This window comes from Microcaecilia unicolor, chromosome 2 (assembly GCF_901765095.1).
Source record: "Microcaecilia unicolor chromosome 2, aMicUni1.1, whole genome shotgun sequence".
Taxonomy (NCBI): domain Eukaryota; kingdom Metazoa; phylum Chordata; class Amphibia; order Gymnophiona; family Siphonopidae; genus Microcaecilia; species Microcaecilia unicolor.
Genome location: NC_044032.1, coordinates 653,722,397 through 653,740,256, shown reverse-complemented (window position 1 = coordinate 653,740,256; position 17,860 = coordinate 653,722,397). Strand labels below are relative to the sequence as shown.

The following is a 17,860-nucleotide window of genomic DNA, read 5'->3' as shown; positions in this document are numbered from 1 at the left end:
CAAACCAGGAGAGGTTACGCTGCAAATCCTTAAAAAGTATGTTTTCTTTTGTTTGTTTTATAAAAGAGATATTTGCATTCTATAGCAGGACTAACTATGCATTTGAGCGAATGGTGAGGCTGTTTTTTTTTTTTCAAGGCACAGGGCTCTTACACATTTAAAAACAGTAAAAATGATCTCTTTCATTCAAACAGTGGAGGTTGAGTAGTAGAGGATATCATGGTAGCCATTGTGTAATTAGATTGACAGCGTAGTCAAATTTTGAGAAAAGATACAGGAAGGATTATAATCATTGTTGAGAGTACTCAAGACTATTTATCTATGTTAAATAAAAAGTTTACTTTTCTTGTAATTAGGTACCTTTTAAAGTACTGGAAACAGTCATGCTGTGAATATTATGTCATTTGTATCATACTAAATATCTAATATTGCTTGACACAGTAGATAAAACTCTATTTATGCAGAAACTGTGACTATTTGCATTCATATTACTACTACTACTACTACTATTTAGCATTTCTATAGCGCTACAAGGTGTGCTTAATATGTCAAAATGTAATTCCCATAATTCAGACTCCCCTCCCCTCCCCCAAACTCGTTTGCCATCACTAGATAAGAAAAGGCATTTTTTTTCTGGTCGAGGAGGCACATAAATATCCTGGGTTTGCAATTACTACTACTATTTAACATTTCTAAAGCGCTACTAGGGTTACGCAGCGCTGTACATTTTAACATAGAAGGACAGTCCCTGCTGAAAGAGCTTACAATCTAAAGGACAAATGTACAGTCGGTCAAGTAGGGGCAGTCGAATTGGGGCAGTCTAGATTTCCTGAAAGGTAAAAAGGGTTAGGTGCCGAAAGGAACATTGAAGAGCTGGGCTTTGAGTGGGGATTTGAAGATGGGTAGGGAGGGAGCTTGGCGTAAGGGCTCAGGAAGTTTATTCCAAGCATAGGGTGAGGTGAGGCAGAATGGGCGGAGCCTGGAGTTGGCGGTGGTGGAAAAGGGTACTGAGAGGGGGGATTTGTCCTGTGAGCGGAGGTTTCGGGCGGGAACGTAAGGGGAGATGAGGGTAGAGAGGTAATGAGGGGCTGCAGACTGAGTGCATTTGTAGGTGAGAAGGAGAAGCTTGAACTGTTTGCGGTATCTGATCGGAAGCCAGTGAAGTGACCTGAGGAGAGGGGTGATGTGAGTATATCAGTTCAGTCGGAATATAAGACGTGCAGCAGAGTTCTGAATGGATTGAAGGGGGGGGATAGATGGTTAAGTGGGAGGCCAGTGAGGAGTAGGTTGCAGTAGTCAAGGCGAGAGGTAATGAGAGCGTGGATGAGAGTTCGGGTGGTGTGCACAGAGAGGAAAGGACGAATTTTGCTGATGTTGAAGAGGAAGAAGCGACAGGTCTTGGCTGTCTGCTGGATATGCGCAGAGAAGGAGAGGGAGGAGTCGAAGATGACTCCGAGGTTGCGGGCGGATGAGACGGGGAGGATGAGGGTGTTATCAACTGAGATCGAGAGTGGAGGAAGAGAAGTGGGTTTCGGTGGAAAGACGATAAGCTTGGTCTTGGCCATGTTCAGTTTCAGGTGGCGGTTGGACATCCAGGCAGCAATGTTGGATAAGCAGGCCGATACCTTGGCCTGGGTCTCCGCGGTGATGTCTGGTGTGGAGAGATACAGCTGGGTGTCATCAGCAAAAAGATGATACTGGAAGCCATGAGATGAGAAGGGGTCCAAGGACAGCTCCTTATTTTTGATTGATATATGGGTATTTTTCTGCAGCCACCAAGTTAACGTAGTCTCATTTCAAGAGATTTTTTATATGGTTTTTGTCCCCAATTCTCAAAACAGCATATATAAACTAATGGATTTGAGTCTTCCTTGTTAGGTTTTTAATCATAGACTCAACATGAGGAACATTCTTAGTATTAGAGCCCAGGAATGGATGTTGAATTCTCATGAGGTACAAGGTGTTGTTTTAAGAGATATTTGAAATACGGAACATCTCAACGTACAACTGTTTGGCGGGGGGGCTGTCATAAAAGGCCTAGCACCCGCCGGGAGTTACCCCTGCGGCCACTTAGATGGTCTATCCCCAGCACAGCTCAGGTCTGCCTGCACCTGTCGCTGTGCTCTACACTAGCACCCTCCTCCCACTGACTGGGTCCAAGCCACCTCTGGGCAAGTCTCCTGCTCTCAAATTATCCCCAGTGATTTCTAAGTTACTGAGGGCCACACTCCCAGTGGTCCCACAGTTCCTAGAAAGCACTCACAGATCTAACACACAAACCACCAGGATTGTCAGTCCAGACAAGCAAAGCCAATAAACAATTATGTTTATTTTCATAAAAATATTGAACAGTGAACTATAAACAGCACATCCACGACAAAGAAAATGTTCCACTCAATGTGGAAGCTCAAACATGTGAAGCAATTCTTCCCGAGGGAAACATTTCGCAACCTGGTACAATCAATGGTACTAAGCCATGTAGACTACTGCAATGGAATTTATACGGGATGTAAAGAACAAACCTTAAAGAAACTTCAGACTGCTCAAAACATGGCAGCTAGGCTTACCTTCGGAAAAACGCGATTTGAAAGCGCAAAACCCCTCCGCAAAAAACTACACTGGCTCCCGATCAAAGAACGCTTTGCTTTCAAAATCTGCACTCTGGTTCACAAAATCATCTACGGTGAAGCCCCGGGATACATGACATACTTGATTGACCTACCAACTAGAAACACATCCGAATCAACACGAACGTACCTAAATCTTCACTACCCAAGTTGCAAAGGACTCAAATACAAATCAACCTACGCATCCAGTTTTTCCTACATAAACACACAACTGTGGAACGTATTACCAAAAGCCTTGAAAACTACGTACGATCACCTAAACTTCCGGAAAACACTAAAACCTAACCTGTTTAAAAAGGCTTACCCTACCGATCTAACATAAATACCTGATCTCTGCAACACAAAACTAAAGTACATAATGGACATAACACAACTCTTCCATTATACGATGCCCTAACGTGGCTGTGCCACATGAACTTTATCTTACCACAACATCACTTGTATTTGTTCACACCAGAGTCTGCAAACGCCTCTCCGGTACTATGTAAGCCACATTGAGCCTACAAATAGGTGGGAAAATGTGGGATACAAATGTAACAAAATAAATAAAAACAGATTGAATAAGGATCAATTATAAAACTATCTAAACATTTAGTTTCCACCTGGATAGTGCCTGGGGAGTACAGGAAATATAGCTGCTCACAGGTTACAGCACATAACTGCTCACAGGGCCTCAGTGAAGAGATTGTTCTCTCTCTTGTCTGGAGGCTGGGCATCTCACCTTCTCCCTTCCATCCAACTCCCTTCTCCCAGTGAGGAGCTTCTCATCAGTTCAGTAATCTCCATTTTAATGGGGGATTATATAAAGAAAGAAAAAATACTGATACTAATAAATACAGCAAAAGAAATCCAGTTGCAAGGTGACTCACTTCCAGTCTACATGAATCAGAAAAAAGGGAAATTCAGACTTAAGCCACTTAATGCTACTGGTGCCCTAAATACTGGAATGCTCTTCTGCAGCACCTCAAAACGCAAGTCTCACTTCTTTGCCAAAGCTTGCTCCCCTAGTTTCTCTTCTGATTGATGCACCCTTCTTGATCCCCACCCTGCTTGGTTTCCCATTGTTAGCTACTGCTCCTTCTGGCTATTCTCTGTCCTCTTTGCAATATTTCCTTTATTGTAAATTTTCTTAATTTTCTGTAAGCCACATTGTGCCTGCATGAGTGGGAAAATGTGGGATACAAGTGAACCATAAATAAATAAATAATGCAGAGCAAGCTATAAACACAACAGTGCAAAGTACTTCGCAGTTAGGTTCACACCTTAGTACAAGTAGGATCCAGACCCGTTAACATCGGAATCACTTATCTTTAAGAAAGTTATATAAACGGTCATATAAAACATATAAAAGTGATAGATTTTTTTTTCTTACATTTGTACCCCGTGCTTTCCCACTCATGGCAGGCTCAATGAGGCTTACATATTATCAGGGCTTTTTTTGAGGGGGGGTACTGAGTACCGGCACTTTTTCCATTGTCTGCTAAAATTGATCCATGGACCCCAAGTTTTAATGAAACAGCTCAGGCTTTACACACCAATTCTGCCTTGTCATAGATTCTATGACTGGCTGCAGGGGGCCTGGCTATTGTGGGGTGGGTCCCTCAGTGATCACCCCACCCCTGAAGGGTAGAAGAAACATACTGCATATTATATACAGGTACTTATTTGTACCTGGGGCAATAGAGGGTTAAGTGACTTGCCCAGAGTCACAAGGAGCTGCCTGTGCCTGTAGTGGGAGTCGAGCCCAGTTCCCCAGGACCAAAGTCCACCACTCTAACCACTAGGCCACTCCTGCACAGATTTTTCCAGAGCCCTGGGGGGAGGGAGGTCTCTACTAGAGGGCCGGAGTGGTCGGATGCCCCTGGGTTAGAGGAAGCCCAGTGCACAGGGAGTGGTTTTGAAATAAAATGCAGAGAAATAGTGCCCTGGGACTGAAGAGTGATGGAGGGAGGAGTTTGGAAGGAGGTAAAGCTAAAGTTATGCGGGGGCGGGCAGGTCTTTGGTTTCCTGATGGTCCCCTGCCAAGAGACTAGGAGGAGAAAAGGGGAATCCTAAGTGAGGAGTGTGATCACTGGCTGTAAGGGAGAATTGTGGCTCCTGAAAGTGACAACCAGGAGCTTATGTGCTTATCCTTCCTGTTCCTGATCTCGGCTGCCAATTCAAAATGGCCGCCGAGAGTTGAAATGACCTCGCGAGACTTCCTCGGTGGCCATTTTGAATTGGCACCGAGATCAGCAACAGGATGCAGGGCAGTGCTCCGGGCACCAAAGAGGGGGATGTTTCCTGCCCCGAAGAGGTCACTAGACCACCAGGGCAGTAGTAAGGTAAGGGGAGGGGGGTGATGGCGAGGGGGAGTGATGGGGTGTGTGACAGGGGGGAGGGGAAAATGTGACTGGGGGCGGAGCGAGGGTGTGAAAGGGGGGCAGGGCAGGGTGTGAAAGGGGGCATGGTGGGTGTGGTGGGGCAGAGCATGTGTCCCCCTTTTTGGGGGACAAAATATGGTAACCCTACCCTTGGAGGCCCGGGGAATTTTGTCCCCTTGCCCCCCTCCCCCTTGGCGGCCCTGCTTACGTGTGCAGAGACCCAGCCCAGGAGCAGGGGACTGGAGCCAGGGAGAGCCCATTCCAGAACCAGGCTGGACCAAAGAGAGGAATCACCGCTGGAAGAGGGTCAGAGCTCCCAGAGATTGAATTTGTGCTGAGAGGAGCAGAAACAGCCACTGAAAATAGTACTGCCTTACAGAATAGGCATATGCAGGAGAAGCTGTAAATACCTGTAAATATAACACCAAGTATCCTGTAAATATAATTTGGGAAGGAAATGGAAAAGAGAGTTTCCTCTGAGGAATAACAACACAGAATATTTTGGATTGCTTGCCAGTTGCAAGAGTTCAAATAAAGGTTTTGCACTTCTTTGAGAGCTTTTCAGTACTGCCTGGTTTGTAGAAGAGACAGAGCTGAGGGAACCAATCAGCTCCATAGGATAAAGCATAGCTTCTCACACCCCCAGATTTCTATTCTGGACCATAGACCCACTCCTAAGCTCGACTGCATGTGTGCTGGAACTGATGAGTGAGGGGAGATTGGCTCTGAATGTTAAACTTCGATTCCCACTTCAGGCACAGGCAGCTCCTTGTGACTCTGGGCAAGTCACTTAACTCTCCATTGCCCCACGTAAGCCGCATTGAGCCTGCCATGAGTGGGAAAGCGCGGGGTACAAATGTAACAAAAAAAAAAAAAACTGGACTGAACTCTGCTTTGTGGCCTGAGGCTGGAGCTAGCAAACGGTTGAGACCCGGCTTACACACCAGTGGCGTAGCTATGAGTGGTCCTGGGTGGGCACAGGTCCACTCATTCTTGGCTCAGGCCCATCCTGTCTGCCCCCCCCTAAATATACTTCCAGAGTGACCACCTGACTCCCCTCACTTCCCTCTCTACTTCACCACATTTGCAAGCGACAGCAGCAACACACATCTGCTGCCTGCGCTGGTCTCTGCAGGCTTTCTTCTGCCGTGTCCCGCCCTTGCTGACATCACTTCCTGTTTTTTCTGGCAGGACGCGGTAGAGGGAAGCCTGCAGACACCAGTGCAGGCAGTGGATGTGTGTTTCTTTTGCCACCAGTGAATGTGGTGAGGTGCACCGGGAAAGGGGAATTGCCAGGATCCAGGGGTAGAGGAGAGGGAGATAGATACAGGATAAAAGGGGGGGGGTTATAATAGGGATACCATATTTTGTCCCCCAAAGAGGACACATGCCCCGCCCCTTTTACACCCACGCTCCGCCCCTGTCACATTTCCCCTCCCCCTGTCACACAGCCCGTCACTCCCCCTCCCCGTCACCCCCCCCCCCCTCCCCTTACCTTACTACTGCTCTGGTGGTCTAGTGACCTCTTCGGGGCAGGAAAGAGCCCCCTCTTTCCTGCCCGGAGCGCTGCCCTGCATGCATCCTTCCTGTTGGTGATCTCGGCGCTGATTCAAAATGGCTGCCAAGAGTTAAAGTCTCGAGAGGTCACTTCAACTCTCGGCGGCCATTTTGACCCTGCACCGAGATCAGCAACAGGAAGGAAGCATGCAGGGCAGCGCTCCGGGCAGGAAAGAGGGGGCTCTTTCGTGCCCCGAAGGCAGAAGAGGTCACTAGACCACCAGGGCAGTAGTAAGTAAGGGGAGGGGAGGCTAGCAAACTGCCCATTTGTCCGGTTTTCTGGACAAACGGGCAGGCTGGTGGGTGGGGACGGCCCGCCCACCAGCCTGCCCATTTGTCCAGAAATCCGGACAAACGGGCAAGATTGGCAAAACCCGCTGCCTCTGGGTAAATCCGGACAGATGATAACCCTAGTTAAGGAGAGCACTCACCTGAACCAGAACATTATCTATGGCAGTCTGCACCTCCAGGATGAGGCTGTAGCTGGCATCATCTCGATTCAGGGTAAATTTCTCATTCACACTGAAGACAGGAACTGCTGAAACAGCAGTGCTGGATTGAGCAGACTGCTGGTATTTTTCCCGTTCCTGAAGCACTTTAAACTGCAGCTGTTCCAACTCACTCCTGTGAAAAGCAGATAGAAGCACAATATTCTCACTTTCCTAGCATGGAGTCTGTTCCTGCTTTCTGCTCAGACTTGGAGACGGCCCGCCCACCAGCCTGTCTGTTTGTCCAGAAATCCAGATAAACGGGCAGATTGGCAAAACCTGCCCGGTTACCCGGACATGTCCTCAAAAAGAGGACATGTCCAGGTAAATCCGGACATATGGTAACCCAAGTTTATAAGGCCCACCCAAAATAACCAGTCTGGCTACACCACTGTTACACACATTTGCAGGGGAATGTTAAAAAGAAAATGGCCTCCACCGGGGGCACACATTTTAGCCGCAGGAAAAATCTCCTCCTCACCCCCACAGGCAACATCAGGGAACAAGTTTACCCTCTGACCGCAAAACAAAGCAACTTTCACATTGAAAGTAATTCTTCATCATGCCCCTGGTTTTTGGCTTCTACCCAGACAAAAGCCGCTCACTGGGTCCATACCTGGATTTTCAGCAGCAGATAATGCTGCCGGAAATCTTTACTGACTGTCTTGGAGCTATCGAGTTAATGCTGGGCAGAGCCAAAGCAAACCCTGACATTATCTGAATTCTGTCACTATACAGTGCCTGGCACGTTAGAGCAGCAAAGCAGCAGATTGCAGTCCACGGGGACTGGAGGATGTCTAAACTTGATTCTGGTCGCTGCATCTCAAAAAGATATAGTGGAATTAGAAAAGGTGCAGAGAAGGGTGACGAAAACGATAAAGGGGATGGGACGACTTCCCTATGAGGAAAGGCTAAAGTGGCTAGGGCTCTTCAGCTTGCAGAAAAGGCTGCTGAGGGGAGACATGATAGAGGTCTATAAAATAATGAGTGGAGTTGAACGGGTAGACGTGAAGCATCTGTTTACGCTTTCCAAAAATACTAGGACTAGGGGGCATGCGATGAAGCTACAATGTAGTAAATTTAAAATGAATCGGAGAAAAGTTTACTTCACTCAACGTGTAATTAAACTCTGGAATTCGTTGCCAGAGAATGTGGTAAAGGTGGTTAGCTTAGCGGAGTTTAAAAAAGGTTTGGACGGCTTCCAAAAGGAAAGGTCCATAGACCTTTATTAAATGGACTTGGGGAAAATCCACTATTTCTGGGATGAGCAGTATAAAATGTTTTGTACATTTTTGGGATCTTGCCAGGTATTTGTGACCTGGATTGGCCACTGTTGGAAACAGGATACGGGGCTCGATGGACCTTTGGTCTTTCCCAGTATGGCAATACTTATGTACTTATGACTTTCCCACGTGGTCAACTGGAGTTCCAAGTAGCAGGGAGAAGCCCAACTGAACATAAGATTTAAAAATAAAAGGTGGGCTTATACGCTGGGCTTCAACAGAGTCAGAGAGGGCGTCTGACACAGCACTTAAGGAAGGCTTTTCTAGGTATATGCCCCAGCACAATGGAAAGCGTGCAGTCAGGACTCAGGAGTTGGTGACGGAAGAGAAGGGCACAGACAAGAGCAGCTTGCCCAATGAACTGCAATAATTTTCTACAAGAAACCTTGTGTGGGACAACTTCCCTATGAGGAAAGGCTAAAGTGGCTAGGGCTCGTCAGCTTGGAGAAAAGGCGGCTGAGGGGAGATATGATAGATTTCTATAAAATAATGAGTGGAGTTGAATGGGTAGATGTGTAGCGTCTGTTCACGCTTTCCAAAAATACTAGGACTAGGGGGCATGCGATGAAGCTACAATGTAGTAAATTTAAAACGAATCTGTTAGCTTAGTGGAGTTTTAAAAGGGTTTGGACGGCTTCCTAAAGGAAAAGTCCATAGACCGTTATTAAATGGACTTGGGGAAAATCCACTATTTCTGGGATAAGCAGTATAAAATGTTTTGTACTTTTTTGGGATCTTGCCAGGTATTTGTGGCCTGGATTGGCCACTCTTGGAAACAGGATGCTGGGCTCGATGGACCTTTGGTCTTTCCCAGTATGGCAATACTTATGTACTTATATGTACTTATGACCCCACTCCCCCCCAGAGGTGCAGAATAATGATGCGCCTACGAGAGGCCACCAAGATTGTGGGTTTTGTGATCCTATTTTGCGTCCCGACCCACAGGTTGGGAAACTCTACAATATGTGTTCTGGTTTCTGAGTAGATCATCAGCTTCTGGAAGCTGGAGAGAAGCAGTAAAGCACAGTATTATTAGAAAGGAGCAGTCATGGACCACAAGAAGTTCAAGGTTGTTCCCAAATGTCCTTGAACCTGTGCACTCAGTGGTTTGGTCATATTTTGCTTTTGCCTCCTAAGAAGATCCATTTGAAGGCTCGGAGACTAACACGAACTTGCTTTCTCCTCTCTGCAGAATGATTATCGGAAGCTATCCATGCAGTGCAAGGACTTTGTGGTCGGGGTTCTTGACCTCTGTCGGAACTCAGAGGAGGTGGAAGCCATTTTGAACGGGGATGTCGACTCTGAGCCCGTGGAGGTGCAGAAACACACAGCATCACTGAGCCGCGTCAAACTAGCTATTAAGTATGAAGTGAAAAAGGTAACCCCGTATGCCACAGAATCCATTTGTCTATAATAATCTTTATTTTCATCCATGCTTATTGCCAAAAATACCCAAATCTGTAACTATCCAGCTCATTTTCGAAGGAGAAGGGAGCCCATCTTCCGACACAAATCGGGAGATGGGCGCCCTTCTCCCAAGGTCGCCTAAATCGGCATTTGGAAGGCTAAGTGCTTTGAAAATATGCCTCCTGCAGATGTACTAGGCAAATACTGAGTATAATCATAGAAGAAACTAAGGAGTCTAAGCACTGAACCCACTCTATGTAATTACGTCATCTCTGTGATACATTGTTTCCATACCTGTATTATCTCCGTGATACTTTGTACCACACTTTGTAAGCCGCACTGAACCTGCTATCGAGCGGGAAAGAGCGGGATATAAATGCTACAAATAAATAAATAATCGAAAGCCGATTTTGGGCGTCCTCAACTGCTTTCCGTCGCAGGGACGACCAAAGTTCAAGGGGGCGTGTCGGCAGTGTATCGAAGGCGGGATAGGGGCGTGGTTAAGAGATGGGCGTCCTCGACCGATAATGGAAAAATGAAGGGCGTCCCTGACGAGCATTTGGCCGACTTTACTTGGTCCCTTTTTTTTTCAAGACCAAGCCTTGAAAAGGTGCCCGAATTGACCAGATGACCACCAGAAGGAATTGAGGATGACCTCCACTTACTCCTCCAGTGGTCACCAACTCCCTCCCACCCAAAAAAAAACAAAACACATTTTTTTCCAGCCTCTAATGTCATACCCAGCTCCATTACAGCAGTATGCAGGTCCCTGGAGCAGTTTTTAGTGGGTGCAGTGCACTTCAGACAGGCGGACCCAGGCCCATCCCCCCCTACCTATTACACTTGTGGTGGTAAATGGGAGCCCTCCAAAACCCACCACAAACCCACTGTACCCACATCTAGATGCCCCCTTCATCCTTAAGGGCTATGGTAGTGGTGTACAGTTGTGGGGAGTGGGTTTTGGGAGGATTTTGGGGGGGCTCAGCACACAAGGTAAGGGAGCTATGCACTTGGGAGCAATTTTTGGAGTCCACTGCAGTGCCCCCTAGGGTGCCCAGTTGGTGTCCTGGCATGTGAGGGGGACCAGTGCACTAGGAATGCTGGCTCCTCCCACAACCAAATGGCTTGGATTTGGTCGTTTTTGGGATGAGCGTCCTCAGTTTCCATTATCGGCGAAAAACGAGGTCACCCATCTGTAAGGCCGGCGATCTCAACACTTAGGTCAACCTAAATGTTGAGATTTGGGCATCCCTGACCGTATTATCGAAACAAAAGATGACCGCCCATTTTGTTTCGATAATACGGGATGCCCCGCCCCTTCGCCGGGACATCCTTAGAGATGGGCGCCCTTAAAGATACAGGTGCCCAGTTCGATTATGCCTCTCCACATATCACAATTAGAAACATATTTTGTATGCATACAAGAAGCAAAATGAGCGTTCTGAATTAGATTGCGTCAAAAAATATATTTATATTTGAAGAACCCAACACAGACTGTGTTTCAGCAAACGCCTGCATCAAGGGGTCTAATAAAAATAAGTTAAAATCGAAGGTAAAATAACAAACATAGGGGCCCTATTATTGAGTCACGTAAGCGTCTACGTGTGGCCAACGCGTGCCAGTTCTGAGTTACCGCCCGGCTAACGCATGGCCCGTACACTAATTTCATTTTTGGCATGTGCCCGATAGGCGTGTCCAAAAATATTTTTATTTTCTGATGCACGGGCGCTAATCAGAATTTGGGTACGCATAGACTATTACGGCCGGTTAACCACTTGAGTCTTTACCTCTAAGTCAATGGCTGGCGGTAAGGTCTCAGACTCAAAATGGAAGCGCGACAATTTTAATTTTGCTACACATTCATTTTCGACAAAAATTTTAAAAAGGCATTTTTTACAGGTGCGCTGAAAAATGATTCTGTGCGCACCCAAAACATGCGCCTATGCTACCGCAGTCCATTTTTCAGCGCATAAAAGGACCCCATAAAAAGTAGCACCAACATAATAAAGCAAACATATATATTACTGTAGATATAGCGAAAAGACTCTTATCCTTATTTTTCTTTCTTCAAAACGAAACAGCAAGTGGACGCTTATAAACAGAAAGAATGGGGCCAATATTCAGACCACGAATGTTATTCCGGTTGACTCCAGCGGTCAGTGCTAAACCCAGATATTCAACGCTGCAGTATTTCCGGTGACTGGCATTGAATATCTGGTTTATTTTTGGCTGGTTTGAACATAACTGGCTAAATCGATGTTCAGACTTAACCGGTGCTTTTTTTGTGCCGGTATGTGCTGGTACAGCGTACTGGCACCTTTTTTCTGAGAGCCGGCTCACCTGCCAGCCCTCAGCTCCTCAACTTTCTGTTCTGCCCCCTGCAAATCTTCTATTTACCAAAGTCGCAGCAGTGAAAACAGCAAGCAGGGAGGCTCACCTCCTCGTCACTTCCCTGCCCTCTCAGCGTCCCGCCTTCGTCGCTTCCCTGCCCTCTCAGCATCCTGCCCTCGCGGAAAGGAAATTACATCAGAGGAAGGCATGGGAGGGTAGGGAAGCGACGAGGAGGTGAGCCTGCCTGCTTCCTGTTTTCAGTGCTACCGGTTCGCGCTGCAACTTCGGGTAAATAGAAGATTTGCTGGGGGCAGAATGGAAAGTCGGGGAGCTGAGGGTGGGCAGGTGGGGATGGGGTTGGAACAATCTCGGGGGCAGGTGGAGGCTGGGGCGAGTCACTGGACATGGAAGGGAGGGGGAGGATAGGGGGGAAAGGAGAATCGCTGGACATGGAGGGGAGAGCAGGGGAGAGAGGAGAATCATTGGACATGGATGGGAAGGGAAGGCAGAGGAGAATCCTGGAAATGGATAGGATGGGAGGGCAGGGGAGAGAGGAGAGTTGCTGGACATGGATGGATAGATGGGAGGGCAGGAGAAATGCTGGACATGAATGGAGGAGAGGGAAGACAGGAAGGAGATGCACATGGATAGAGGGGAGGGGAGAGAGGAGAATCGCTGGACATGGATGGGAGGGAAGAATAGGGGCAAAGGAGAATCGCTAGACATGGATGGGAGGGGAGGGCAGGGGAGAGAGGAGAGTTGCTGGACATGGATGTTTAGACGGGAGGGCAGGAGAAATGCTGGACATGGATGGAGAAGGTGGAAGACAGGAAGGCGATGCACATGGATGGAGGGGAGAGGAGAGAGGAGAAATGCTGGACATGGATGGAGTGGAGGGCAGGGAAGAGAAATGTTGGAGGGAAGGAAAGACAGAGGAAGGAGATGCACACGGATGGAGGGGAAGGGAGAGAGGAGAAGTGCTGGACTTGGATGGAGTAGAAGGAAGACAGAAGAAGGAGATGCACATGGATGGTGGGGAGGGCAGAGAGTTGAAATGCTGGACATGGATGGAGAGGAGGAAAAAGAGAGGAAGTGAGATGAACATGGATGGAGGGGAGAGGGAGAGGAGAAATGCTGTACATGGATGGAGGGGAGGGAAGACAGAGGAGGAGATGCACGTGGATTTAGGGGAGATGAGAAATTCTGGACACGGATGGAGGGGAGAGAGTTGAAATGCTGGACATGGATGGAGGGAAGGGAAGAGAGAGGAAGTGAGATGAACATGGATGGAGGGGAGGAGAGAGGAGAAATGCTGGACATGGATGGATGAGAGGGAAGAGAGAGGAAGGACAGGAGATGCATATGGATGGAGGGGAGGGAAGAATAGGAAGGAGATGCATACTGACGGAGATGAGTTAAAGGGAAAAGAGGAGAAAAACTGCACAAGGATGGAGAAAATAGGAAAAAACTGGATCCACTCTATACCTCCTCCAGACTGGGACCGTCATCAGAAAAACAGTCACCAGACAACAAAGGTTGAAAAAATCATTTTATTTTCATTTTAATGTTTGGAATACATCCAATTTGAGAATTTACATCTTCTGTCTTATTTTGCACTGGGTATACTGGAGCTGTAACAGCTTACAGAAATTATTTATAATGAAAAAAATTACGTTATTTTTTCTTCTATACTGGTATAATATTTTCAATGATGCCTGTTTATATGCACCATGGTTGGTATAAGGGGTGTGGCTAACAAGGGTGTGGCTATCATAGGGGTGGGGCCATATGTGGTGCCCCCACCCATAATGAGTACCGGTACTTTTTCTCCTACTTAACTGTTTATGTTCAAACCTGCCAAAGATACCCTATGTATTCAAGCAGCTACATATAGCCACTAAACTGGGGCTGAAAATCGGTGGATAGCTGGTTATATCGCCCGACATGACACCGTGTTTTGGCGAAGTGCCTGCGTCAGGAGTCTGTGAGTGGTGAAAACCAATGAAATTTACTAGAAATGGGGATAGCACAGGATTGAGCCTTTCGAGTCTTTAAAAAGACTAACGATGCTGATACACCAATGAGGGTCGTAGTGGCAGCAAAAGTACAACTCTGAGGAAGGCAATATTATCCAAAGGCACTGGGAAAATGCCAAACCGGCATTTTCACCACTCACGGACTCCTGATGCAGGCACTTCACCGAAACACGGTAGCGTGTCAAGTCCTATTTTAGTATTGATTAAAGACTTTTACTTCATCATTACACCTCCTGGATTTTTGGAAGAGTCTTGTTGATCACGCTACTCCATTCTCTCTGCCTGTGCACTAATGTTAACATTATCATTCAGTCATTTAAAAAAAACTAACACAGGAGTACTTACTTGCACCGGGTTTGGTAGCATAGAATGTTGCTACGGTACTAATTATTTGTCGGGCTTCCAGATATGACAGGGCTACTCCCCTTCTTCAACACCTTCACTGGCTTCCAATAGAATATAGGATGACGTTCAAAGTCCTTACGTTGACCTGTAAAGCTTTGCACGCTGCTATTCCTTCTTATTTAGATTCTCTAACTATTCCTCATACTCCGGTCTGCACTCTACAATCATTGACCAATAATGGGTTAGTTTTACCGTCTCCTTCGAGAGCTAGATGGGAATCTTCACACACATCCGCTTTTTACTTTCTCTCTCCTGCTTTATGGAATTCTCTTCCTCAACATATCCAGTTGGAAAGTTCTTATACTCTCTTTCGTATTGCTTTGAAAACATATTTCTTTCCGTTAGCATTCCATAGCTCTTGAGTTATTTTTTTCTCTCAGTCTTACCAGATTTCTGTAATGGAAGATGCTATAATTGGTTTCCCATAGGGTTGCGATTGCTGTTGTGATTTATGTCATAGGTTAATGTTTTTATTCTGGGACTGCAGCTACCCTGTTTCCCCGAAAGTAAGACCTAGTAGAGGTTTTCCTGAATTGGTAGATATAAGGCCTCCCCCGAAAGTAAGACCTAGCAAATTTTTGTTTGAAAGGAGGGCCGCCGAGAGCCGGACAAGGCCGCCCCCAGGCCGCCCCCCCTCCACTTGAGGTCGCCGGGCTCCCCTCTACCCACCCTCCGTAGCTCCCGGAACTAACATTAAACGCCTCCTTTCACCTTCGCAGCAAGCAGCAGCAGGGCAGACCTCTCCTTCCTTCCGTGCCCCTCCCTCACGGATGTTACATCCCCGAAAAATAAGACAGCCCCTGAAAATAAGACCTAGCGCATTTTGGGGGGCAAAAATTAATATAAGACAGTGTCTTATTTTCGGGGAAACACGGTATGAATGATTTATGTTTCTTGCTATGAATGCTATGTTTTTGTCTTCTATGCTATATTTTAATGGAGTTTTTTTTATGTTTTTTGTTTTTAATTATGACTGAACAATTTTATTGATGATGCATTGCATAGTCATGATCATTAAGAAACTCCAAACTGCCCAAAACACAGCAGCCAGACTCATATTTGGAAAAGTGAAATACGAAAGCGCCAAACCCCTAAGAGAAAAACTACACTGGCTCCCACTAAAAGAACGAATTGCGTTCAAAATCTGTACCCTGGTCCATAAAATCATTCACGGTGAGGCCCCGGTATATATGTCAGACCTCATAGACTTACCAACCAGGAATGCAAAAAGGTCAGCACGCACATTCCTGAATCTCCACTACCCCAGTTGCGAAGGACTTAAATATAAATCAACATACGCATCCGGCTTTTCCTACATTAGCAACGCAACAACGGAATGCATTACCAAATGTCATAAAAACAACGCACGACCTAACAATCTTCCGAAAAATTACTAAAAACCGACCTGTTCAAAAAGGCATACCACAATGATCCATCCTAAAGACCAGACAACGAAACTCTTCCAGAATTAGACAATACCGAACTCTCTATACCTAATTGCTTCAGTCACTCTGTCACTAACAAACGTTAACGCACTACCACCTTGTTCTCACACCGGAAATGAATTGATTAACTTTTTCTATAATTTACTCTACTGTTTATGAACCTAATGCAATATCACTTTGTATGTCTCATTCCGGAAATGGCGATCGCCACTACGACATACTGTAAGCCACATTGAGCCTGCAAAAAGGTGGGAAAATGTAGGATACAAATGCAGCAAATAAATAAATAATACCACCACCACATTAGTCATTATATAACCAAACAAAATAACACAATGCAGGTAATATCTTCAAAACAGTATGAAAAGAGATCCATCATCCAGTTTTCTATATTTAACATCAAATCCCTTTTTGTTTTGCTACTATTTGGGTTTCTGCCAGGTACTTGTGACCTGGATTGGCCACTGTTGGAAGCAGGATACTGGGCTGGATGGACCATTGGTCTGACCCAGGATGGCTATTCTAATTATCTTAAGTTCTATTTAGGAGGTGCTAAAAGCATCCACGTTATGGGTGTGCTAATCAGTTAGTGTGCCAGTGATATCTGCGTACTAGCTGAATAGCGCTTCCACGCTCATTCACCACCCCTGACTTACCCCCTCCCCCTCAAAAATGTTAAAAATAAATTCTATATGCACAGATGGCAAAACCAACGCCGAATGCTTTACCATGTCCTGCGCCAGGCCATTTTCCTGCATTAAGCGCTCGTAACGCAGAGGCATCAGCAAGTGTATTTCGGGTAGTAGGGCCATTGCTTTGGAATAAGCTTCCAGGGCATCTTCGGTGCTGTTCGACCTTGCAGCAATTTAAGAAGGTATTCAAGACTTATTTCGTTTTGCAGGCCTTCTTTATGCAGTAAATGAGATGGTGGGGAATGGTACCAGGCTTTGATGCTGTAGGGGTGAAAAGTTGATGGGTGAATGGATTTATATTGTAGTTTGGTTTTTGTATGTTTTTGTTATGTTTGTATTATGTCTGTGTTGTATGTTTTTGTTATGTCTGTGTTGCTTTTTGTAAGCTGCTTAGTGTTAAGTGGGGTAAAAATTTGTTAAAATAAATAAATAATACAGTTCCGTAAAAAGGCCCCGAAAGCCATACATTTTTCTTAAACAATAATCAGCAACCCATGAAAAGAACAAAATAATCCTGGGAGTCGCATTTTCAATTCACTGTATTCTGTGTCCTCTGAAATGTCTCTTTCTGTGATAATATGATGTTTGTGCAGTTGTGTCTATCCAGCTGTTCCACCATGGCTACCATTTGCTTTTCTGTTTTTTCCTGTTAGTTTGTCGCTCACCCTAACTGCCAACAGCAGCTGCTGACAATATGGTATGAAAACCTCTTAGGACTGAGGGAACAGGCCATCGCTGTAAAATGCCTGGTGGTTCTGGTTGTTGCTCTGGGCCTTCCATTTCTTGCCGTCGGCTACTGGATTGCACCATGCAGCAGGGTATGGCTTTTTAGTGTCAACAATTTTCTCAAAAGACATTTACTCATGTAAGTGGCTATTTACCACGTAAAAGGGGTTTTTGAAATTGTCTATCCTATATTCCAATAAATATTTTTATAGAGATGTTTCTGGGGGGCGGAGGTTAGTAAGGAGCAGTGGCGTACTGAGGGCAGGGTGGTGGGGGGAGGTCCACCCTGGGTGCACACTGCTGGAGGGGTGCAGGGAGCAGCCGCACAGATGAAGGCCTTGCCAGGGCCGCTGAGAGGGGGGCAGGGGGGACAAAATTCCCCGGGCTCTGGCCTCCAAGGGGGGTCCGGTGCCGCAGTCCCCTCCACCCGCCCCCCTCCTTCCACCACCGGGCCGGGTCCCCCTGAATTCAAATCATAGCACCTCACCTCGACCTTAGTA

The 17,860-nt window shown here is 46.3% G+C and overlaps 1 protein-coding gene across 1 annotated transcript in view; it reads left to right on the top strand.

The window, feature by feature from the left end:
* Positions 1-17,860, top strand: part of TRPC3 (transient receptor potential cation channel subfamily C member 3) — a 105,818-nt gene that overhangs the window by 29,961 nt on the left and 57,997 nt on the right. Inside the window, exons 3-4 of the mRNA XM_030191771.1 lie at positions 9,511-9,696; positions 17,288-17,452. Of these exons, the coding sequence (XP_030047631.1) occupies positions 9,511-9,696; positions 17,288-17,452 (351 nt within the window). The remainder of the gene's footprint in view (positions 1-9,510; positions 9,697-17,287; positions 17,453-17,860) is intronic.